Source organism: Solanum verrucosum, unplaced genomic scaffold (genome assembly GCF_900185275.1).
Source record: "Solanum verrucosum unplaced genomic scaffold, falcon-dt-bn FXZP01000229.1, whole genome shotgun sequence".
NCBI classification, from domain to species: Eukaryota; Viridiplantae; Streptophyta; class Magnoliopsida; order Solanales; family Solanaceae; genus Solanum; species Solanum verrucosum.
Genome location: NW_026020011.1, coordinates 6,437,425 through 6,457,636, shown reverse-complemented (window position 1 = coordinate 6,457,636; position 20,212 = coordinate 6,437,425). Strand labels below are relative to the sequence as shown.

The 20,212-nt window shown below is 33.8% G+C and overlaps 3 protein-coding genes and 3 pseudogenes across 3 annotated transcripts; all 6 read right to left on the bottom strand.

Annotated features, from left to right (window-relative positions):
- Positions 1-2,011: 2,011 nt before the first annotated feature.
- On the bottom strand, positions 2,012-2,874 carry LOC125820392 (TMV resistance protein N-like; annotated as a pseudogene).
- A 1,418-nt stretch (positions 2,875-4,292) lies between these two features.
- Positions 4,293-4,440, bottom strand: LOC125820522 (U1 spliceosomal RNA; annotated as a pseudogene).
- Positions 4,441-4,890: 450 nt separating this feature from the next.
- Positions 4,891-6,372, bottom strand: LOC125820391 (gallate 1-beta-glucosyltransferase 84A24-like). Its single transcript, XM_049499819.1, has one exon. The coding sequence runs from the start codon at positions 6,370-6,372 to the stop codon at positions 4,891-4,893; it is 1,482 nt and encodes a 493-aa protein (XP_049355776.1).
- Positions 6,373-6,981: 609 nt separating this feature from the next.
- LOC125820031 (gallate 1-beta-glucosyltransferase 84A24-like) lies at positions 6,982-19,824 on the bottom strand. The gene is made up of 2 exons (XM_049499450.1): positions 19,458-19,824; positions 6,982-8,235 (listed from the first exon to the last, which is right to left on the bottom strand). Exons 1-2 carry the CDS (start codon positions 19,822-19,824, stop codon positions 7,130-7,132), a joined length of 1,473 nt encoding a protein of 490 aa, XP_049355407.1. The 3' UTR covers positions 6,982-7,129.
- On the bottom strand, positions 14,524-16,601 carry LOC125820044 (protein PHLOEM PROTEIN 2-LIKE A8-like). Its single transcript, XM_049499462.1, has 4 exons — positions 16,123-16,601; positions 15,849-15,993; positions 15,135-15,250; positions 14,524-15,042 (listed from the first exon to the last, which is right to left on the bottom strand). The coding sequence occupies exons 1-4, from the start codon at positions 16,599-16,601 to the stop codon at positions 14,640-14,642; spliced, it is 1,143 nt and encodes a 380-aa protein (XP_049355419.1). The 3' UTR covers positions 14,524-14,639.
- LOC125820523 (U1 spliceosomal RNA) lies at positions 17,745-17,892 on the bottom strand (annotated as a pseudogene).
- Positions 19,825-20,212: the final 388 nt, after the last annotated feature.

The window sequence follows — 20,212 nt, the reverse complement described above, 5'->3', positions numbered from 1 at the left end:
GTTATTTAATTCGACATTTAATGCAAAGAATAATAAGTTAGCTAATGAAGGTAGTAGAGATTGGAAAAATCTTACTACTAAGCTTAGAACTGATGAAACAACTAACCAACATATTATTAATATGAGTTCATGGATTGATTTAGAATTTAGATTGCGTAATAATAAAACAATCGATAAAAACATTCAAGATCAAATTAATAGAGATAGAGAACATTGGAAAAATGTATTGTCAAGAATTATTTCCATCATCAAAACTCTTGGAAGAAATAATTTGGCGTTTAGGGGGGAAAATGAAAAAACCTATCAAGAAAACAACGGAAACTTCTTGAGTCTTATTGAAATGATTGCAGAATTTGATCCAATTATGCAAGAACATATTCGACGAATCAAACATGATGAAATTCATAATCATTATCTTGGACATAATTTACAAAATGAATTAATAAATTTATTGGCAAGTGAAATTAAGAACAAGATTATTGAAAAAGTTATAAAAACAAAGTAATTCTCTATCATACTTGATTGCACGCCAGATACAAGTCATCAAGACCAAATGTCTTTTATAATACGGAGTGTAGATATTTCGGCAACTCCAATAAATGTAACCGAATATTTCGTAGAATTCTTAAAAGTGGATGATACAAGTGGAGAAGGTCTTTTTGAAGTTATTTTAGATGAAATAAAATGTATTGGACTTGATATTGATAATTTAAGAGGACAAGGATATGATAATGAGTCTAATATGAAGGGAAAACACCGAGGAGTGCAAAAAAGACTTCTTGATATAAATCCTAGATCATTTTATACACCATGTGGTTGTCATAATCTAAATTTGGTACTTTGTGATATGGTTAATTCTTGTACGGAAGCTATATCATTCTTTGGAGTGGTACAACGTATATATTCCCTATTTTCTTCGTCTACTAAGCGGTGGAAAATTTTAAAAGATAGTGTACCTAGTTTAACTCTTAAATCATTGTCACAAACACGGTGGAAAAGTCGTATTGAAAGTGTTAAAGCAATAAGGTTTCAAACTCCACAAATAAGAGATGCTTTATTTAAATTAGAAGAAGTTAGTGATGATCCAAAAATTAAAAGTGAAGCTAATTGTTTAGCAATTTTTGGCTTGAAAATTTTGAATTTTTATTGGGTATGACTATTTGGTATGATGTATTATTTGCTGTAAATTCAATTAGCAAAAGTTTACAATCAAAAGATATGCATATTGATGTCGCTATAGATCAATTAAGAGGTTTAGTTTCTTTTTTTTTAAAACATATAGAGAAGAAGGATTTACAAGTGCTATGATTTCGGCTAAGGAAATTGCATTAGAGATGAATATAGAACTTGTATTTCGTAAGAAACGTGTAATTTATAGAAAAGAACAATTTGATGAAAATGTTGATAATGAAATCACAAGATCTCTTGAAGAATCATTTAGATTTGATTACTTCTTGTACATAGTAGACCAAGCCATTTTTTCACTTCAAAATAGATTTGAACAATTTGAAGTATATGAAAATATTTTTGGTTTTCTATTTAGTGGGAAAAAATTGAGATCATTAGATGATGAGAATTTAAAAAAATATTGTCTTAATCTTGAATGTTCCTTAAAACATAATACTCACTCCGATATTGACAGTTTAGACTTATTTTCTGAATTAAAAGTGTTAAGGGAAATCATAAAAGTAGAAGACAATACTCTAATTGAGATACTCAATCAAATAAAAAGACTTGATTCTTTTCCAAATGCTTACATTGCTTATAGAGTAATGTTAACAATTCCCGTAACAGTCGCCTCAGCCGAAAGAAGTTTTTCAAAATTAAAAATAATAAAATCTTATTTAAGATCGACAATGTCTCAAGAAAGATTAAGTGGTTTGGCTATATTATTGATTGAAAAAAAATTATTAGAAGAGATTGACTACACAAAAATTATTAACAACTTTGCATCTCAAAAAGCTAGAAAAATAGATTTAAATAAAAATATTTATAATTTTTTTTAAGGCCTCTAGTTTGATTTTGGCCTTAGACCACCAACGGGTTTGAGCCACCCCTGCTTAATGGACGTGATAAGATAGATATCTATCAAATTTCACTAAGAGGATTCAAATTATAAAAGAAATAATACCATTTTGCCTCCATCGATAAGAATTGGAGATTTAATGTCCATGCCCCGTATGAAGGCACGAACATCATCGTCATCAGATTCAATATGCAAAACTGACATTAGTCTGTCAATAACTTTTTTGATGCAATCTGCCTCATCCCTAAATGTAACAATGAAAAGAACAACCATTTAGATCGAACTTTAGAAATCAAATAAAATATGATCTCTTTGACTCAATTTATATGGCACATTTGACTTGACAGTTAATAAGACAAAGAAAAGTAATCTTGTAATTTTGCAAATGATACCCTGATATTTTCCCAGACTCCGCAAATGCATCCCTCCATCTTTGAATCTTCTCGATATCGTCTTTGTATTTTTCCTCATGTTTGGAAAAAGACTCTGCAAAAGTTTGAGTTTGATGACGCACATCTGATGGATCCACATTATAGAAAATAGGAAATACAATTTGGTCCAATTCCTTTTGACACTTTATAATGTGTGCAAGCTCATCTAAACACCATTTTGACGATGCATAGCTTTCAGAAAATATCACTATAGCAAATTTAGACTCTTCTATGGCTTTTGGTAGTTCGTCAATTTGATTTTCCGATTTCTAGACGTTCATCGTCTTTGAAAACATCAATTCTTCCTTGTATTAAAGCGTTATAGAGATGACTCACGAATGTTCTTCGTGTATCTTCACCTCTAAAACTCAAAAATACATCGTACTTGTGAATTTCAGAAGATAAAGTGTGTGACATTGTTGTTGAAGAATATTAGTTATAATTGCTAGAGACTTAATGAAGAACAAGACTTCACCTTTTTTCACTATTTATTCATAGTCTTTATGGTAACTTCTTATCATGTTCCTAATTGAAATACCCTATTTTATTTTTTAATGAGAGAAATTAAAGAGTACGTACTAAAATCAAGTAATTTAAGAAGACTTTTGACTTTGCCCTTGGCAAAAGAAGGTGAAGAAAAGTCAAAGTGTCGTTATGCGTGTATTAGATCTTAGGTTCATATATGATACTTTTCCCTCCGTCCCTAATTACTTATATATTTTTTTAATTGACACACCTATTAAGAAAACAATTCTTAACATAGTGAATTTATCATTTTACCCTTATTAATTATAAAGTGGATGAATTAAAAATTTATGATTTTCAAAATTTCAACCTTTTTCAAAGTAATTAATTGAGGGTATAATAGGTAAAAAAATTTTGTCCTTTCTTGATTTGTCAAAATGGACAAGTAATTAGGGACAATTATAAAAAGAAAAGTGGACAAGTAATTAGGAACAGAGGGAGTATTTGATTTGCAATTTCAAAATTCGCATAATTAATAAATGCATAAGGTATGAGAAAATGTATGTATTATTTTATACAGGTTATATAAAATATGGAATATGTACTATATTAAATATTAATAATCAAAATATGATTCATGAATAACTAAAATTTGTATAAAATAATACATAAATTCTCTCCTAACTAATTCATATATTACTAATATTTGCATAACTCTAATCAGCAACCAAACAACCCTCGCTTTGATGTTAAAAGACTTTATTACCTCGGGATTATTGGCTCTGAAACATCAAGTCTTCGAAATTTTCAACAACTTCAAGGGTCCTTAGGTAAAAAGTATTTAAGAAAATACTATATGTATTAATTTTGATTTTTTTTTTATACTTATCGTATGCATGACTTTGCTTAAAATAATACAATTCATTATCATACGTTACGAAACAATAGGTAACAATATTCATATAAAAGTCGGTTTATTTGACTTTTTGTCACTCGATTTGATTCGGTCTTTAATTAATAGATTATTAATTTAACTTTTCTACAACTTGATCAAATGAGTTTTAGTTATGTCACAATCAACTAAGTAATTACTTCTAAACAAACTCTATTTGGATCATTGACTATAATATTTTTTTTTATTGTATTGTATTATTTGTGGATATAATATTAATATAATACATAAGTCTTGTCTTTTAACTTGATCTTAATTGATATTTATATTCTTTAATTTTGAAAGTGCACAAGTAGGTACTTAAAACTTGTATGAAGTTGGAAAAGTAGACACACGCATCCCATGTGACATGATGTATGTAGGATGCCACATAGGACATAGATTGCCACTTAGAACGCGTATATATGTCTACTTGTTTAATTTTATATAACTCAACCACAAATTATGACATAGACTCGACCACTTGGGCCAACATTAGTTGGACGATCCTTCAAAGTGCAATGAAGATCACTAGCCTAGGTCGTTGAGCCTTTTTTATCGTCCATTGACCTCGTCTAGATAAGTATGTTTCCTTGAAAATCCTTTGTGTCAGCTGATAAGGAACATCTTAGGCTTAACAGCTACTAGCTGTTGTTTATTTCTAATTTAAAGAGATGCTTATCCATATAATTTTATATACAAACATATAACCGGACATTCATTCAATGCATTCTTTTCGATCTTGTATTCTATGTAAGCTTGTATAGATCATAGTAGACAAGTGGTACACTGAACACCAACACAATCTAGATGAACAAAAGGAAAAGAAAGTACATCCTTAATGACCTCTATTCCTGACGTGAATGACCGTTTTCTTGAAACTAATTAATCATAGGCACTTCCCATTTGTTTGAGTTCACATACTATATAAACAAATAGTAGAAACGTGTGATAGAAAGCAGAAAAACAACAACATACTCAATCATATAGTCCCATAGATTGAATTATACACTTGAAATGAATGTAGTTAAACAAGACTAGACATTTTCTTCTTGTTTCTTGGCATGGACTTTTTTCAGTTCATCCACAAATGCTTGCATATTTTTGTCTGACGAACCGCGTTCTTCAACTGCCTCCTCAGCTTTCTTCTTCCACTTACGCGCATTTTCTTTCATCTCCGTGGCCTTTGGATCATCACTAGTGGCTTCACGCAGGCATTTCTTGATCTCTTCCCTTGTAATTATCGTACTCCCATTGTCACCTCTCCTTAATCTAGTCCCCATTTTGAACACAGCAACCAAATACTTTGCGTTCGTGACTTGATCACCCCATTGAGGGAAAGCCACGATGGGGACGCCATTTGAAATTGCCTCCATCGATGAATTCCATCCACAATGTGTCAGAAAAAACGCGATAGAAGGATGAGACAAGACTTGTTCTTGTGGACACCATTTCACTATTTTCCCCCTGCCACCGACTTTCGAAAGAAAACCATCAGGTAACACAACAGGCTTAAAAACAGAATATTCAGGGGGTGGCTTCATGATCCACAAGAAAGATATCCCTGAATTTAATAGCCCGAACGCGATCTCATTTACTTGTTCTTGATCAGGAACTGCAATACTACCAAATGAAATGTAAACAACTGAAGAATGAGGTTTTGAGCCAAGCCACTCGATACAATCCTCCTCTATTTTCGTGCAATCACCACGAATGTGAATGTTCGTGGGACTAGAAATATCATGGTCATTGAATAACAAGGGACCAATAGTTCTAATGAGGCAAATTTTCGACATATGACTTACCACCTCATCTTCAAGTTCTTGAAATGAGTCCACCAGTATGCAAAAAGGTTTGGACAAATTGTGGAATTGATCCAAAATAACCCGTTTCAACGCTTGGAAAGGGCTCGACAGGACTAGGAACGTAGGCAGATCATCGTATTTCAAAACAGGCATGTTAGGTAGGACGATGTCCTTTTCAGGTTCGGATTCACTTGGAAAGGGTACAGAGTTGAAATGATAATGGTAATATATTGAAAAGCAAGCACAAGATTGAACCCAAAGCAACACGTTAGGTATTCCAAGACTCTCAGCAATTTTGCATACCCATGGAGTAAATGGATTGTTAACTATACAAGAAACAGGACGACCTTCATCATCCTGTTTCTTCAGGATTTTAGTCAAGCTCCTTCTTCCAGCTTGTTCAAACATTTCCATCACCAAGTCAAAATCATTAATTTTGGATGGATCAACATAGTCCGAGGATCCATCCTCGAAGAATTCAAACCTGATCATACCGTCTCCATAAGGAGTTGGTTTATCGATGATCAAGTTCTCATCAACAGCTCTCATCTCTTTGCCAACTCGTTCGGGTGCAGAGAAGGTAACCAACATACCCTTGCTAGCAACACACTTCCCTAGTCTAAGAAGAGGGTTAACAATGCCTTGACCCGTAAATGCGACAAGAAAGACATGGACAAGACTACTTTTTTTGGTGTTTTGTGATGCAAAAGCCATTTTTAGGCAAAATGAAGTAGTGGATATGCCAAAGGGAAAAAAAAAGATTTAAGAACAAACAATTTAGGCAAATGATGTTTAAGTTCTAGTTGCAAATGAAGATTAATTTTAATAAAAACTTGCAATAGTTTAACTTGGATATTTTAGGGAAACAAGATCCATGAATTTTGGATTGTCCCTTAATATTGTTGTAGTAAGTCAACTTAGCTCAATAAATTTCTCAATAAAAAAAGAAATAAAGTTGTTGCGAAAGACAAGAGGAGTTGCTTGTAAACTCCCTCCATCTCTAAGGTTGTGGGTTCGAGTTACCAAGTAATTATCCATACAATGGTATATATTTGGTTTCTTTTCTCTTTTCTTCTTTCACCCCCTCTATTTATTTCAACATGTATATAATAAGTTAAAGGGCCGTAAGTTAAATTTAGACTTGGAATTGACAAGAACAATCTCTTAAGTCATACCAAACTTAGTTTTGTTTACATTTCGGATGTGTGATTCATGAAGGGCGTCTAAAACACATCTCACGTTGTATTACTTTTATCGTTGAAGAAATCCAAGGGGCAACATTATAACCATAGATCAACACACTTCGAGGATCGATAGAAATGTAAATAACAAATAAATTCAATATTTATGTAATAGGTTGAAGTTAAACTTGGAATGAACAATCTTTCAAGTGTGCATCTTGAACTTTAGAAATGGTAAAAACACAAACTAACACCAACTCCACACGCACACACTAACACACTATCGATCACTAGGCGTTTTCTTCTTGTTTCTTGGCATGGATATTTTTCAACTCATCCACAAATGCTTGGATATTGATAGCAGAGGAGCCGCGCTCTGCCACTGCTTCCTCTGCTTGTTTCTTCCACTTGTGCGCATTTTCTTTCATCTCTGCTACCTTCGAATCATCACTAGTGGCTTCACGCAAGCATTTCTCGATCTCCTCCCTTGTAATTATCTTACTCCCATTCTCACCCCTGCTTAATCTGATCCCCATTTTGAACACATCAACCAAATACTTTGCGTTTGTGGCTTGATCACCCCATTGAGGGTAAGCCATGATGGGGACGCCACTTGAAATTGCCTCCATCGACGAATTCCATCCACAATGTGTGAGAAAAAAGGCGACAGAAGGGTGAGACAAGACTTGTTCTTGTGGACACCATGTCACTATTTTCCCCCTTCCACCGACTTTCGAAAGAAAACCATCAGGTAACACAACAGGCTGAAAAACAGAATAGGCAGGGGGTGGCTTCATGACCCATAAGAAAGATATCCCCGAATTTAATAGTCCAAACGCGATCTCACCTGCTTGTTCTTGATCAGGAACTGCAACACTACCAAATGAAATGTAAACAACTGAAGATGTTGGCCTCGAGTCAAGCCACTCGATACAATCCTCCTCGATTTTTGTGCAATCACCGCGAATGGGACTAATGATTTTAGGGTCATTGAATAACAAGGGACCAATAGTTCTAATGGGGCAAATTTTCGACATATGCCTTACCACCTCATGTTCAAGTTCTTGGAATGAGTCCACCAAAATGCAAAAAGGTTTGGACAAAATGTTGAATTGATTCAACATAATCCGTTTCAACACTGATTCGAATCCACTTGAATGGAGTAGGAACGTAGGCAGATCATAGTATTTCAAAACAGGCATACTAGGTAGGATGACATCCTTTTCAGGTTCGAATTCACTTGGAAAAGGCACTAGATTGAAATTATAATGGTAATATATCGAAAAACAAGCACAAGATTGAATCCAAAGCAACGCGTTAGGTATTCCAAGACTCTCAGCAATTTCACATACCCATGGAAAAAATGGATTGTTGACTATACAAGAAACAGGACGACCTTCATCATCCTGTTTCTTCAGGATTTTAGTCAAGTTCCTTCGTCCGGCTTGCTCAAGCATTTTCATCCTCAAGTCAAAATCCTCGATAATGAATTGATTCGAGGATCCATCCTCGAAGAATTCAAACCTGATCATACCATCTCCGTAAGGAGTTGGTTGATCGATGATCAAGTTCACATCGACAGCTCTCATCTCTTTGCCAACATGTTCGGGTGCAGTGAAAGTGACCAACATGCCCTTGCTAGCAAGGCGTTTCGCTAGTCTGAGAAAAGGGTTAACATTGCCTTGACCTGGAAATGAGACAAGAAAGATATGGACAAGACTACTTTTTGTGTTTTGTGATGGAGAAGCCATTGCTAGTCAATAGACAATATGAAAAAGATCAATCCTCTCTTTATAGTTGCAAACTTGCAATAGTTTAAACAATAGTACCTACTTCATTCTGTTTCATTTTATATGACGATGTTTCAATAGATAAGGGAATTTTAATGAAGCGTAATAAAGTCATTAATTGGTATTTTTTTTCCCACAAATTTACCACTAGATAGTGTCTAGTGGCCTTTTATTAAACACAAAAAATATCAATAGGGATAAGTGCAAGCAAGGGGGGCTAGGCCTTACCTTACTAATCCTAATGAAGTGTCTACTACCTAACAAGCATGAAGAAAATAAGAGCTAGAGAGAACTAAGTATTTTCTGATCACCACAGAGTTTGAAATACACTCCATGATGATATTACAAATGAGGATGCTTAAATAATGTAAAAATATGCCAATCAAGAAGAAAGTTGAGTTATCAGCCTCAAACTTTCTATTGCAAACGCATGAATTAAAAAAGATTGATTGCCCATCAAAAGTAACTTGAAGTATTTTTCTCTTGTCTTCTTCTTCAAACCTATCCAACAACACTTGATAATTCATACTTTATTTATGGATTTATTGGATCTTGTTGAACCTATTGATACTGTCAAATGGTTCTGCTTTGCCTGTCGCATCGGTTGGTGCCTTGGAACAAACTCTTCAGTCATTTTGCCGTCCCAACTATGTTGCCTTCCATGTGTCTTCTTTTTGCTTCTGTTGCTTCCACTTCTTTGTTGCCTAGGTGATATATCTCCTTCCCTAGCCACTCTATCAAAACACATGTCCAGCATATCTTCCTCATCTTCATCAAGAGAATCCTCGCCAAAATCAAGCATATTGTCTTCCCCATTTTCATCAAGAAAATCCTCGCCCAAATCAATTGTATTTGACACTAAGACCCTTGACTCATTCTTCTTTGCAATCACACATTTAGGCACAAATACGGGAGCTTCTGGACTTAATTTGCTATTCAAAGTAGGTGGTGAGACCTGCTTTTCTTGGATCAAATCGTTGTCATTCTCTGTTAACTTTACTTGCTGTCCAGTAGTCTTCAATAAAGCATCAAAGCTATTTGAACATAATAGGTCTCTTGAGGCATTACTAATATCTTGCCTCTTCTCACTGTCATAAAAATTTCCAGTCGCACCCTTTTCACTACATGGAGAATTATTTTGACTAGTCGGGGAAAGGCTCCGATTACTAGTTGAATTTTTGTGTGCAACCAGTGTCCAATTTTTAGTTGCATTCTTGGTTTCAACTTGCAAAACATGCTGCCCAAAATTTTCAGCATCTTCAACATCAGATGTATCCATTAGTTTGTGTCCTGAATCCATTATTTTTTTGCCTGAACCAACTCGCGGCGCATCAACCCCAACTCTTGGCGTTCCCCTTTTGTTTTCGGTCGTTGTTTGAACACCAATATTACTTGTAACAACATCCATTGAGTGTGCACGATTTTGCTCAGAAGGGACATCAACCAACTGCCGATCTAACGAAGTAGCTTTACTTTGATTGATATCTACAACCTTTCTTTTTTCATTTAGTATTTCTCTCGCATCCCCTTGATACTTTTCACTATCAATAGTACCTTTTGTAGCAACTTCAATGGTATCATCAATTTGTTTGTTATTTTGATTTCTTTTTTAGATCAAACGACAACTATCTTCATCATGACCTTGGTGCTTACAATAATTGCAATACAAAGGTAGATTATCTTATACAATCTCCTGAAAAATCTCGATCAACTTACCAGATTTTCCATCCACAAACTGCAATCTTATACGATTTGGAAGCTTTTCCATTAGATCAAGTATAACCTTGACCCTAGCTATGCTAGGTCTTGACTTGATTTGAGTAGCTTTATCTATAGCTATTGGTTTCCCAACTGCCGATGCTATAGACAACAAAGACTTCTTTGCAAACAAATCTGGAGATAAGTTTGGTAAAGAAATCCAAACCACAGCTAACGTCGTTTCCTCCTTAGGATTATATCCAATGGACCATGGAAAAACCCTACATTGGTGCTCCTCTCCATTGTAGAGAAGATAATTAACTGAGCGAGATAATGCTAGTACATAATCTTCATATTGATCAAATCTCAACAAAATTTGTCTTGGAGCAAGTAAGCCAATTAAACAATTGCCCTTGGTACCAAGATGTTTCGGTAAAATTGACCTTAATACCTTCAAATCTGGCGCACCATGGGATAATTTAAACACCACTGCTTGATGCAATCCCTCTTCAATCATAAAGTCTTGCCTTTCCTCCATTGAAAACGTGATAGTAGGTTCTCCATGAATTATTTCGATTGGTTTTGCGATTGTTTTTGAGTTAATTAGGGCAGATTGTTTAGGATTTATAGTATTGGAATTGAAAAGGGTGGCGTATGTGGTGGTTTGGGGTGGTGGGGCGGGCTGGACAGCCTCAAAAGGAGGCCGTCCAGTGGTCGTAGCAGCCATGAGAGCTGTGCAGCTGCTGGCTTAAAACCCTAGGTCGTAGGGCAATATCATAACATGTCGTTATTAGAGATGCTTAATAAGTCATCCCTACGAGCTACCTGGTTAGATTATATTATATGCCGCTTGATAAATTAGACATTTTCATTAATTGGTATATGGATTTAGATTAGTCTCGGAAAATCTTAGTAGTTCAGTTGATTGTTTATCTGATCTTTCACCTTGTTGATGATTGTTCAATTCCTCATCTTGTAATCATCTACCCCGGATAGTCTCAAGAAATCTTAGTAGTTCAGTTAATTGACTATCTGATATTTCACCTTGTTGATGATGGTTCGATTCATCACCTTGTAATCAGCTCCCCCGAGTAGTCTCAAGAATCAAGATCCATGAATTTGGGATTATGCCTTAATATTTTTTTTTTTTGAAAGTCAACAATAATTTTCTGAATCAAAGGAAATTAAATTGCACAAGTAAATGTTTCACCAACCCCGCACCAATTATTTGTTTACCCAATTATATAATGTACACATGCAATGATGCAAACATATACTAATTAAAAATAACAATTTGAAAAAAATCACATCATATTATACACACTTAGGTTATGAAATAAAAATATACAATAGTGCAAATTTCTGAAAATAATGTGATTTGTTTGTCCATAACTCTTGAAAGATTAAGGATGAATATTTATTCTATTTAAGGACAAATTCTTCCAAAAAGTACTCAAATGCTTTATTTGTAATTTAACGATTCCAAAGGAATTATGATTTGCAAATGATGTGATATATGCATCCCTCCATCTTTGAATCCTCTTGATATCGTCTTTGTATTTTTCCTCATGTTGGGAAAAAGACTTAGCAAAAGTTTGAGTTTGATGACGCACATCTGATGGATCCACATTATAGAAAATAGGAATTACGATTTGATCCAATTCCTTTCGACACTTTATGATGTGTGCAAGCTCGTCTAAACACCATTTTGACGATGCATAGCTTTTAGAAAATATCACTATAGCAAATTTAGACTCTTCTATGGCTTTTGGTAGTTCATCAGAAATTGATTTTCCAATTTTTAGACGTTCATCGTCTTTGAAAACATTAATTCCTCCTTGTATTAAAGCGTTATGGAGATGACTCACAAATGTTCTACGTTTATCTACACCACTAAAACTCAGAAAAGCATCGTAGTTTTGAATTTTGGAAGAAGTGTTTGACATTGTTGAAGAGTATTAATTACAATTGCTAAAAACTAATAGGGAAATTCTCAACTTAATGAAGAACAACACTTTCACCTAATTTTTTAACTATTTATTCATAGTCTTTATGGTCTTATCATGTTTCTATAATTCTATTTCAAAGTCATGAAAATGTAACCTACTTTTTCATTAGTGAGGTCGTACAAAATACAGGTAAGAAGACTTTTGACTTAGCCCTTGGCCAAAAAAGCCAAGAAAAGTCTTGAGGTGTCGGTGGAGTGTATTAGCAAAAATAATGCACGCATTAACTCTGTGTATTAGTAGTATCTTGTTTACACGCATTAGCTATACACTTTATTGTGTATGGAAGAGTGTAGTCCTAATATCATTGATTTCTAGGTATTAGTAACACAAAGAGATTCAATACATGTATTAGTATGGTTAAAAACTCAATTACCCCTCAAAACCCTTTTTTACATGTTTTCCATCATAATTGTGGAGGATATTTTTATAAATGAATTTTTTTATGCAATTCATGTTATTTTTTGTACACCAAACCAAACAATGCATAAAAATTAATTTATGTATAGTTAATACAAGCATAACTAATACATTCTATTTAACATTATTTTTATACACCCGATCAAACGACCTCTAAGTGTACGTTGTCGTATATTAGATCTCGCACAACTAAGTAATACCATATGTTTGATACTCCCTCCGTTCCTTTTTCGTTGTAATATTACGTTTTTCGAAAGTTAATTTGACTAATTTTTAAAGTTAAATTAGATTATATTAATTCGATAATTAAAATTAAAATTTTAGATATTCAAAAACTATACGAAAATTACTATAAATTGCAATTTTTTGCATATCAATATGATAAAAAATACATCGTAAAATGTTAGTCAAAGTTTTTATCGTTTGAATCTAAAAAAGAAAACCATGACAACTTAAAAGGAATGGAGTTTTTCTCTAAAACAGTCTGCTGGGCTGAAAAATTGGTGTGCAATACACTAAACGATGATTTTTCTTGGACTAATAATTAAACCATCGTCTATTGCGACGTATAGATACAATATCATCGATTTCAAATATAGTAAATGATAAAATTTCTGATGAAAATTTTGCCTTAGCATATATCAGGCTCAATCAGAGACAAATAACATATCGTCTCGATAAAGGTGCCACGATACAAAATTACAAAGGTCCCCTATTTTAGTTATTACGTTAGAAACTAAACTAAATATATAGTACTATTGAATAACAAAATATTATGGTAATATGATAACATTATTAATTAATTACTCTAAGTTGTTATGACATTGAAAGATTAATGTTTGATATTTTCCACCAAATTTGAGGATGGAATTTCTCTAGTACTATTAAATTGGTAGGCCTAGTAATGGATATCTTCAATATGGACCAATTAATTGGAGTTCTGTATCCAATGTCAATGTAAAAGTTTGAAGATGACCATATTAATATTTTATTAGGACCACTCTTTTAAGTAAACTTAAAATTATGTATACTTGTACCATTAAAACTATTGTTTTACGTGTATCTTTACCTCTAAAACTCAAAAAATTAAGTATCGTAAAGACTATTGATAGTCTTTATGGGAACTTCTTATTATCTTCCTATTTCAACTCATAAAATATGATATTACTTGTGCGAGATCTAATACATGCACAATGACACTAGCGGGTACCCTCCCATGTATAATGGAGGTTAATTGCCAGCCTACGGCATCAGATAAAATTTCTCTACTTATTTATATAATCTCTTTAAATTAAATATTTTCTCTACTTATGTATTGAAGTATTTGTAGTTTCAAGAACATTACTACTCTTTAGATAGAATATGAAAAAAATAATTAATTTTATCTTGAACTTCTAAAATGACAAAAAACTTGAGATAGTTAGTTTTAAAAAATCATGAGATATAATTTGAGATGAAAATTAAAGATCATTGTATTTAAGCTTTGATTTGTTTTAAGTTACTTGGGAAGAAATAGATACTCATAATGTTGTTATACTCTCTTCTAAAACAAAAATGTAGCGCCACTTTTGGACTGTAAAAAAATCCAGTGCGTCATTTTAACTAAGGATCGAACACAAACACAAATAACCAAAGTACATGAATTTTGTTAAACAACTAGCTAGATGTCGATGCAAATAAGCTCGACACTTGAACGAACTAAATCTTATAGAATCATATTAAAATGTTTAAAAAACCGACCTTACTACAAACACACATTGTCTAATCAAATTCAATTTTCTCTATCAGTACGTTCCTCTAGAAGGGCCATATATATAGAAGTACTTGAATCAATCAAAATGAGACCAAAACAAAAGGGCATAGTAAGAGGAGGATTATTCTCTTCTTCATTCGGGACGAAACTCCACTCCTTGAACAATGAGGCCACTTTTTTCATCTAGTTTCTTAGTTTCCATTAATTGCGCATCAACATATCCGTCTTCTCCCGCATCATTGAAAAAGTCTCCCATTTTTAATTCCATCCATCCATCACCTCTTTTGAAGGGTAGCGTTTCTCTAGGTCCTCGTCCTGCAAAATGCACAACGCTAGCTCGTTTCTCTGCATCTTTTTTACTCACAGAATCAACAAATCTAACAACTGCATTAACAGTTTCGAGGCCATGGAATTGATTTTCCAATTTGAACACTAGATAAGCAGCATATTTGGTTCTTTTTGACAGTCTTCGAGAATCAATTTTGCCTTGAATTTCAAGCCAATAGACCTTCTTGAGTTTAGCCACTTCCGTGAATCTACAAAAAAAAATCACCTTACTCAATAATTATTACTGATTTCTTTCAAATTTTATACTAAAATATGGAAAGGGACTGCGAATATATAAAACCTGGAGTCAGAGTGAGATAACCATTTCCAATACTTTGGTTTATGACTCCATTCAATATCAAGTCCCCTTGCTGCTATCATAAAACATTTCTTCCTCTTCTTATCTAACGAAAAACTCTATTTAACAAGACAAATCACAAACATAGGACATCATAAATTAGAAAACAAATCGAAAAAGGTCCTATAGAGACCACTCAACAATCCTAATGAATGGGCCAAGCTAGTAGGTGGCCTGCGCCTGGACCCTGACCACCCAACAACCCTTATGAATGGGGCAGGCTAGTCACTCGCCCTTTCTTATCAGGTCGGGTTGGATCGGCCATGGACTAACCCTGCCCACTTGACATGACTTCCACAGTTCCACTCATACACGTAACACGGTACACATAGACATTGGTCCTTTTCATCAACAATTAGTTATTTATTAATCTAAATTCTAGTACTTACGAAAATAACACAATAAAAGAAAAAAACTATAATTGAATTATGTAATTTTAATTTAGTTGTGGACATATGTCTAGTGTGAATTAATCATTTATAAAAAAAAAAACATGTATACATAATATTTGGTATTTTAAAGACTATTGATCATTATATAATTACTTACTAAATAGGATTTTGTATTGATAATTGAAACAATATTTTCAAGGGTCAACTAACACAATTTTGAAACTAGCAACTAGGTACTTAATGGACATGATAAAAGAAATAATACCATTTTGCCTCCATCGATAAGAATTGGAGAGTTATTGTCCATGCCCCGTATGAAGGCACGGACATCATCATCATCGTCATCAGATTCAATATGTAATACTGACATTAGTCTTTCAACAACTTTTTTGATGCAATCTGCCTCATCCCTAAATGTAACAATGAAAAGAACAACTATTTACATCGAACTTTAGAAATCAAATTAAATATTCTCTTTGACTCAGTTTATATGACATGTTTGACTTAACCGTTAATAAGACAAAGAAAAGTAATCTTACCTGTAATTTTGCAAATGATACCCTGATATTTTCCCAGACTCCGCAAATGCATCTCTCCATCTTTGAATCTTCTCGATATCGTCTTTGTATTTTTCCTCATGTTGGGAAAAAGACTCAGCAAAAGTTTGAGTTTGATGACGCACATCTGATGGATCCACATTATAGAAAATAGGAATTACGATTTGTTTCAATTCCTTTCGACACTTTATAATGTGTGCAAGCTCATCTAAACACCATTTTGACGATGCATAGCTTTCAGAAAATATCACTATAGCAAATTTAGACTCTTCTATGGCTTTTGGTAGTTCGTCAGAAATTGATTTTCCGGTTTCTAGACGCTCATCATCTTTGAAAACATCAATTCTTCCTTGTATTAAAGCGTTATAGAGATGACTCACGAATGTTCTTCGTGTATCTTCACCTCTAAAACTCAGAAATGCATCGTACTTGTGAATTTCAGAAGAAAAAGTGTGTGACATTATTGTTGAAGAATATTAGTTATAATTGCTAAAGACTTAATGAAGAACAAGACTTCACCTTTTTTCACTATTTATTCATAGTCTTTATTGTAACTTCTTATCATGTTCCTAATTGAAATCATAAAAAATGTACCCTATTTTTTTTTTAATGAGAAATTAAAGAGTACGTACTAAAAACAAGTAATTTAAGAAGACTTTTGACTTAGCCCTTGGCCAAGAAGGTGAAGAAAAGTCAAAGTGTCGTTATGTGTGTATTAGATCTTAGGTTAATATATGATACTATTTGATTTGCAATTCGGAAATTCGCATAATTAATAAATGCATAAATTATGAAAAGATATATGTATTATTTTATGCAGCTATATAGAATGTGGAATATGTACTATATTAAATATTAATAATCAATATATGATTCATGAATAACTAAACTTTGTATAAATAATACATATTCTCTCCTAACTAATTCATATATTACTAATACTTGAATAACTCTAATCAGCTGCCAAATAACACTCGCTTTGATCTTAAAAGACTTACCTCGGGATTATTGGCTCTACAACATATATCAAGTCTTCAAAATTTTGAACAACTTCAAGGGTCGTTCGGTAAAAAGTATTATACAAAATAATATATGTATTAATTTTGATTTTTTTTTTTATACTTATCTTATACATGACCAATACTTAGCAAATCATAATATTAAAATAATACAATTCATTACTATACGTTACGAAACAATAGGTAATTAAAAGTCGGTTTGTTTGACTTTTTGGCACTCGATTTGATTCGGTGGGTTAGTTAATTGATTATTAATTTAACTTTTCTACAACTTGATCAAATGAGTTTTAGTTATGTCACAATCAACTAAGTAATTACTTGTAAAGAAACTCTATTTGGATCATTGACTTTCCTATTTTTTTATTGTATTGTATTATTTGTGGGTATAATATTTAATATAATACATACACGTGTCTTTTAACTTGATCTTAATTGATATTTATATCCTTTAATTTTGCAAGTGCACAAATAGGTACTTAAATTTGTATAAAGTTGAAAAATAGACACGTGCATCCACGTGACATGATGTGTAGGATGCCACATACGACGTAAATTGTCACGTACAACGCATATGTCTACTTGTTTAATTTTATAGAACTCGACCACAAATTATGACATAGACTCGACCACTTGGGCCAACCTTATTTGGACTCTCCTTCAAAGTGCAATGAAGGTCACTAGCGTAGATCGTGGAGCCTTTTTGATCGACCATTGACCTCGTCTAGATAAGTATTTTTCCTTGAAAATCCTCGGTGTCAGCTGATGAGGAACATCTTATGCTTAAGAGCTACTAGCTGTTGTTTATTTCTAATTTAAAGAGATGCTTATCCATATAATTTTATATACAAACATATAATCGAACATCCATTCAATGCTTTCTTTTTGATCTTGTACTCTATGTAGGCATGCATAGATCAGACTAGACAAGTGGTACACTGAAGACCAACACAATCTAGATGAACAAAAGGAAAAGAAAGTACATCCTTAATAACCTCTATTCCTGACGTGAATGACCGTTTTCTTGAAACTAATTAATCATAGGCACTTCCCATTTGTTTGAGTTCACATACTATATAACCAAATAGTAGAAACGTGCGATAGAAAGCAGAAAAACAACAACATACTCAATCATATAGTCCCATAGATTGAATTATACACTTGAAATGAATGTAGTTAAACAAGACTAGACATTTTCTTCTTGTTTCTTGGCATGGATTTTTTTCAGTTCATCCACAAATGCTTGCATATTTTTGTCTGACGAGCCGCGTTCTGCAACTGCCTCCTCAGCTTTCCTCTTCCACTTAAGCGCATTTTCTTTCATCTCCGTGGCCTTTGGATCATCACTAGTGGCTTCACGCAGGCATTTCTCGATCTCTTCCCTTGTAATTATCGTACTCCCATTGTCACCTCTCCTTAATCTAGTCCCCATTTTGAACACATCAACCAAATACTTTGCGTTCGTGACTTGATCACCCCATTGAGGGTAAGCCACGATGGGGACGCCATTTGAAATTGCCTCCATCGATGAATTCCATCCATAATGTGTCAGAAAAAACGCGATAGAAGGATGAGACAAGACTTGTTCTTGTGGACACCATTTCACTATTTTCCCCCTGCCACCAACTTTCGAAAGAAAACCATCAGGTAACACAACAGGCTTAAAAACAGAATATTCAGGGGGTGGCTTCATGATCCACAAAAAAGATATCCCTGAATTTAATAGCCCGAACGCGATCTCATTTACTTGTTCTTGATTAGGAACTGCAATACTACCAAATGAAATGTAAACAACTGAAGAATGAGGTTTTGAGTCAAGCCACTCGATACAATCCTCCTCTATTTTCGTGCAATCACCACGAATGTGAACGTTCGTGGGACTAGAAATATCATGGTCATTGAATAACAAGGGACCAATAGTTCTAATGGGGCAAATTTTCGACATATGACTTACCACCTTATCTTCAAGTTCTTGAAATGAGTCCAGCAGTATGCAAAACGGTTTGGACAAATTGTGGAATTGATCCAAAATAACCCGTTTCAACGCCTGGAAAGGGCTCGACAGGACTAGGAACGTAGGCAGATCATCGTATTTCAGAACAGGCATGTTAGGTAGGACGATGTCCTTTTCAGGTTCGGATTCACTTGGAAAGGGTACAGAGTTGAAATGATAATGGTAGTATATCGAAAAGCAAGCACAAGATTGAACCCAAAGCAACGCGTTAGGTATTCCAAGACTCTCAGCAATTTCGCATACCCATGGAGTAAATGGATTGTTGACTATACAAGAAACAGGACGACCTTCGTCATCCTGTTTCTTCAGGATTTTAGTCAAGCTCCTTCTTCCAGCTTGTTCAAACATTTCCATCACCAAGTCAAAATCATTAATTTTGGATGGATCAACATAGTCCGAGGATCCATCCTCAAAGAATTCAAACCTGATCATACCGTCTCCATAAGGAGTTGGTTTATCGATGATCAAGTTCTCATCGACAGCTCTCATCTCTTTGCCAACTCGTTCGGGTGCAGAGAAGGTAACCAACATACCCTTGCTAGCAACACACTTCCCTAGTCTAAGAAGAGGGTTAACAATGCCTTGACCCGTAAATGCGACAAGAAAGACATGGACAAGACTACTTTTTTTGGTGTTTTGTGATGCAAAATCCATTTTTAGGCAAAATGAAGTAGTGGATATGCCAAAGGGAAAAAAAAGATTTAAGAACAAACAATTTAGGCAAATGATGTTTAAGTTCTAGTTGCAATTGAAGATTAATTTTAATAATAACTGGCAATAGTTTAACTTGGATATTTTAGGGAAACAAGATCCATGAATTTTGGATTGTCCCTAAATATTATTTTAGCAAGTCAACTTAGCTCAATAAATTTCTCAATCAAAAAAGAAATAAAGTTGTTGTGAAAGACGAGAGGAGTTGCTTGTAAGCTCCCTCCAGCTCTAAGGTTGTGGGTTCGAGTTACCAAGTAATTATCCATACAATGGTATATATTTGCTTTCTTTTCTCATTTCTTCTTTCACCCCCTCTATTTATTTCAACATG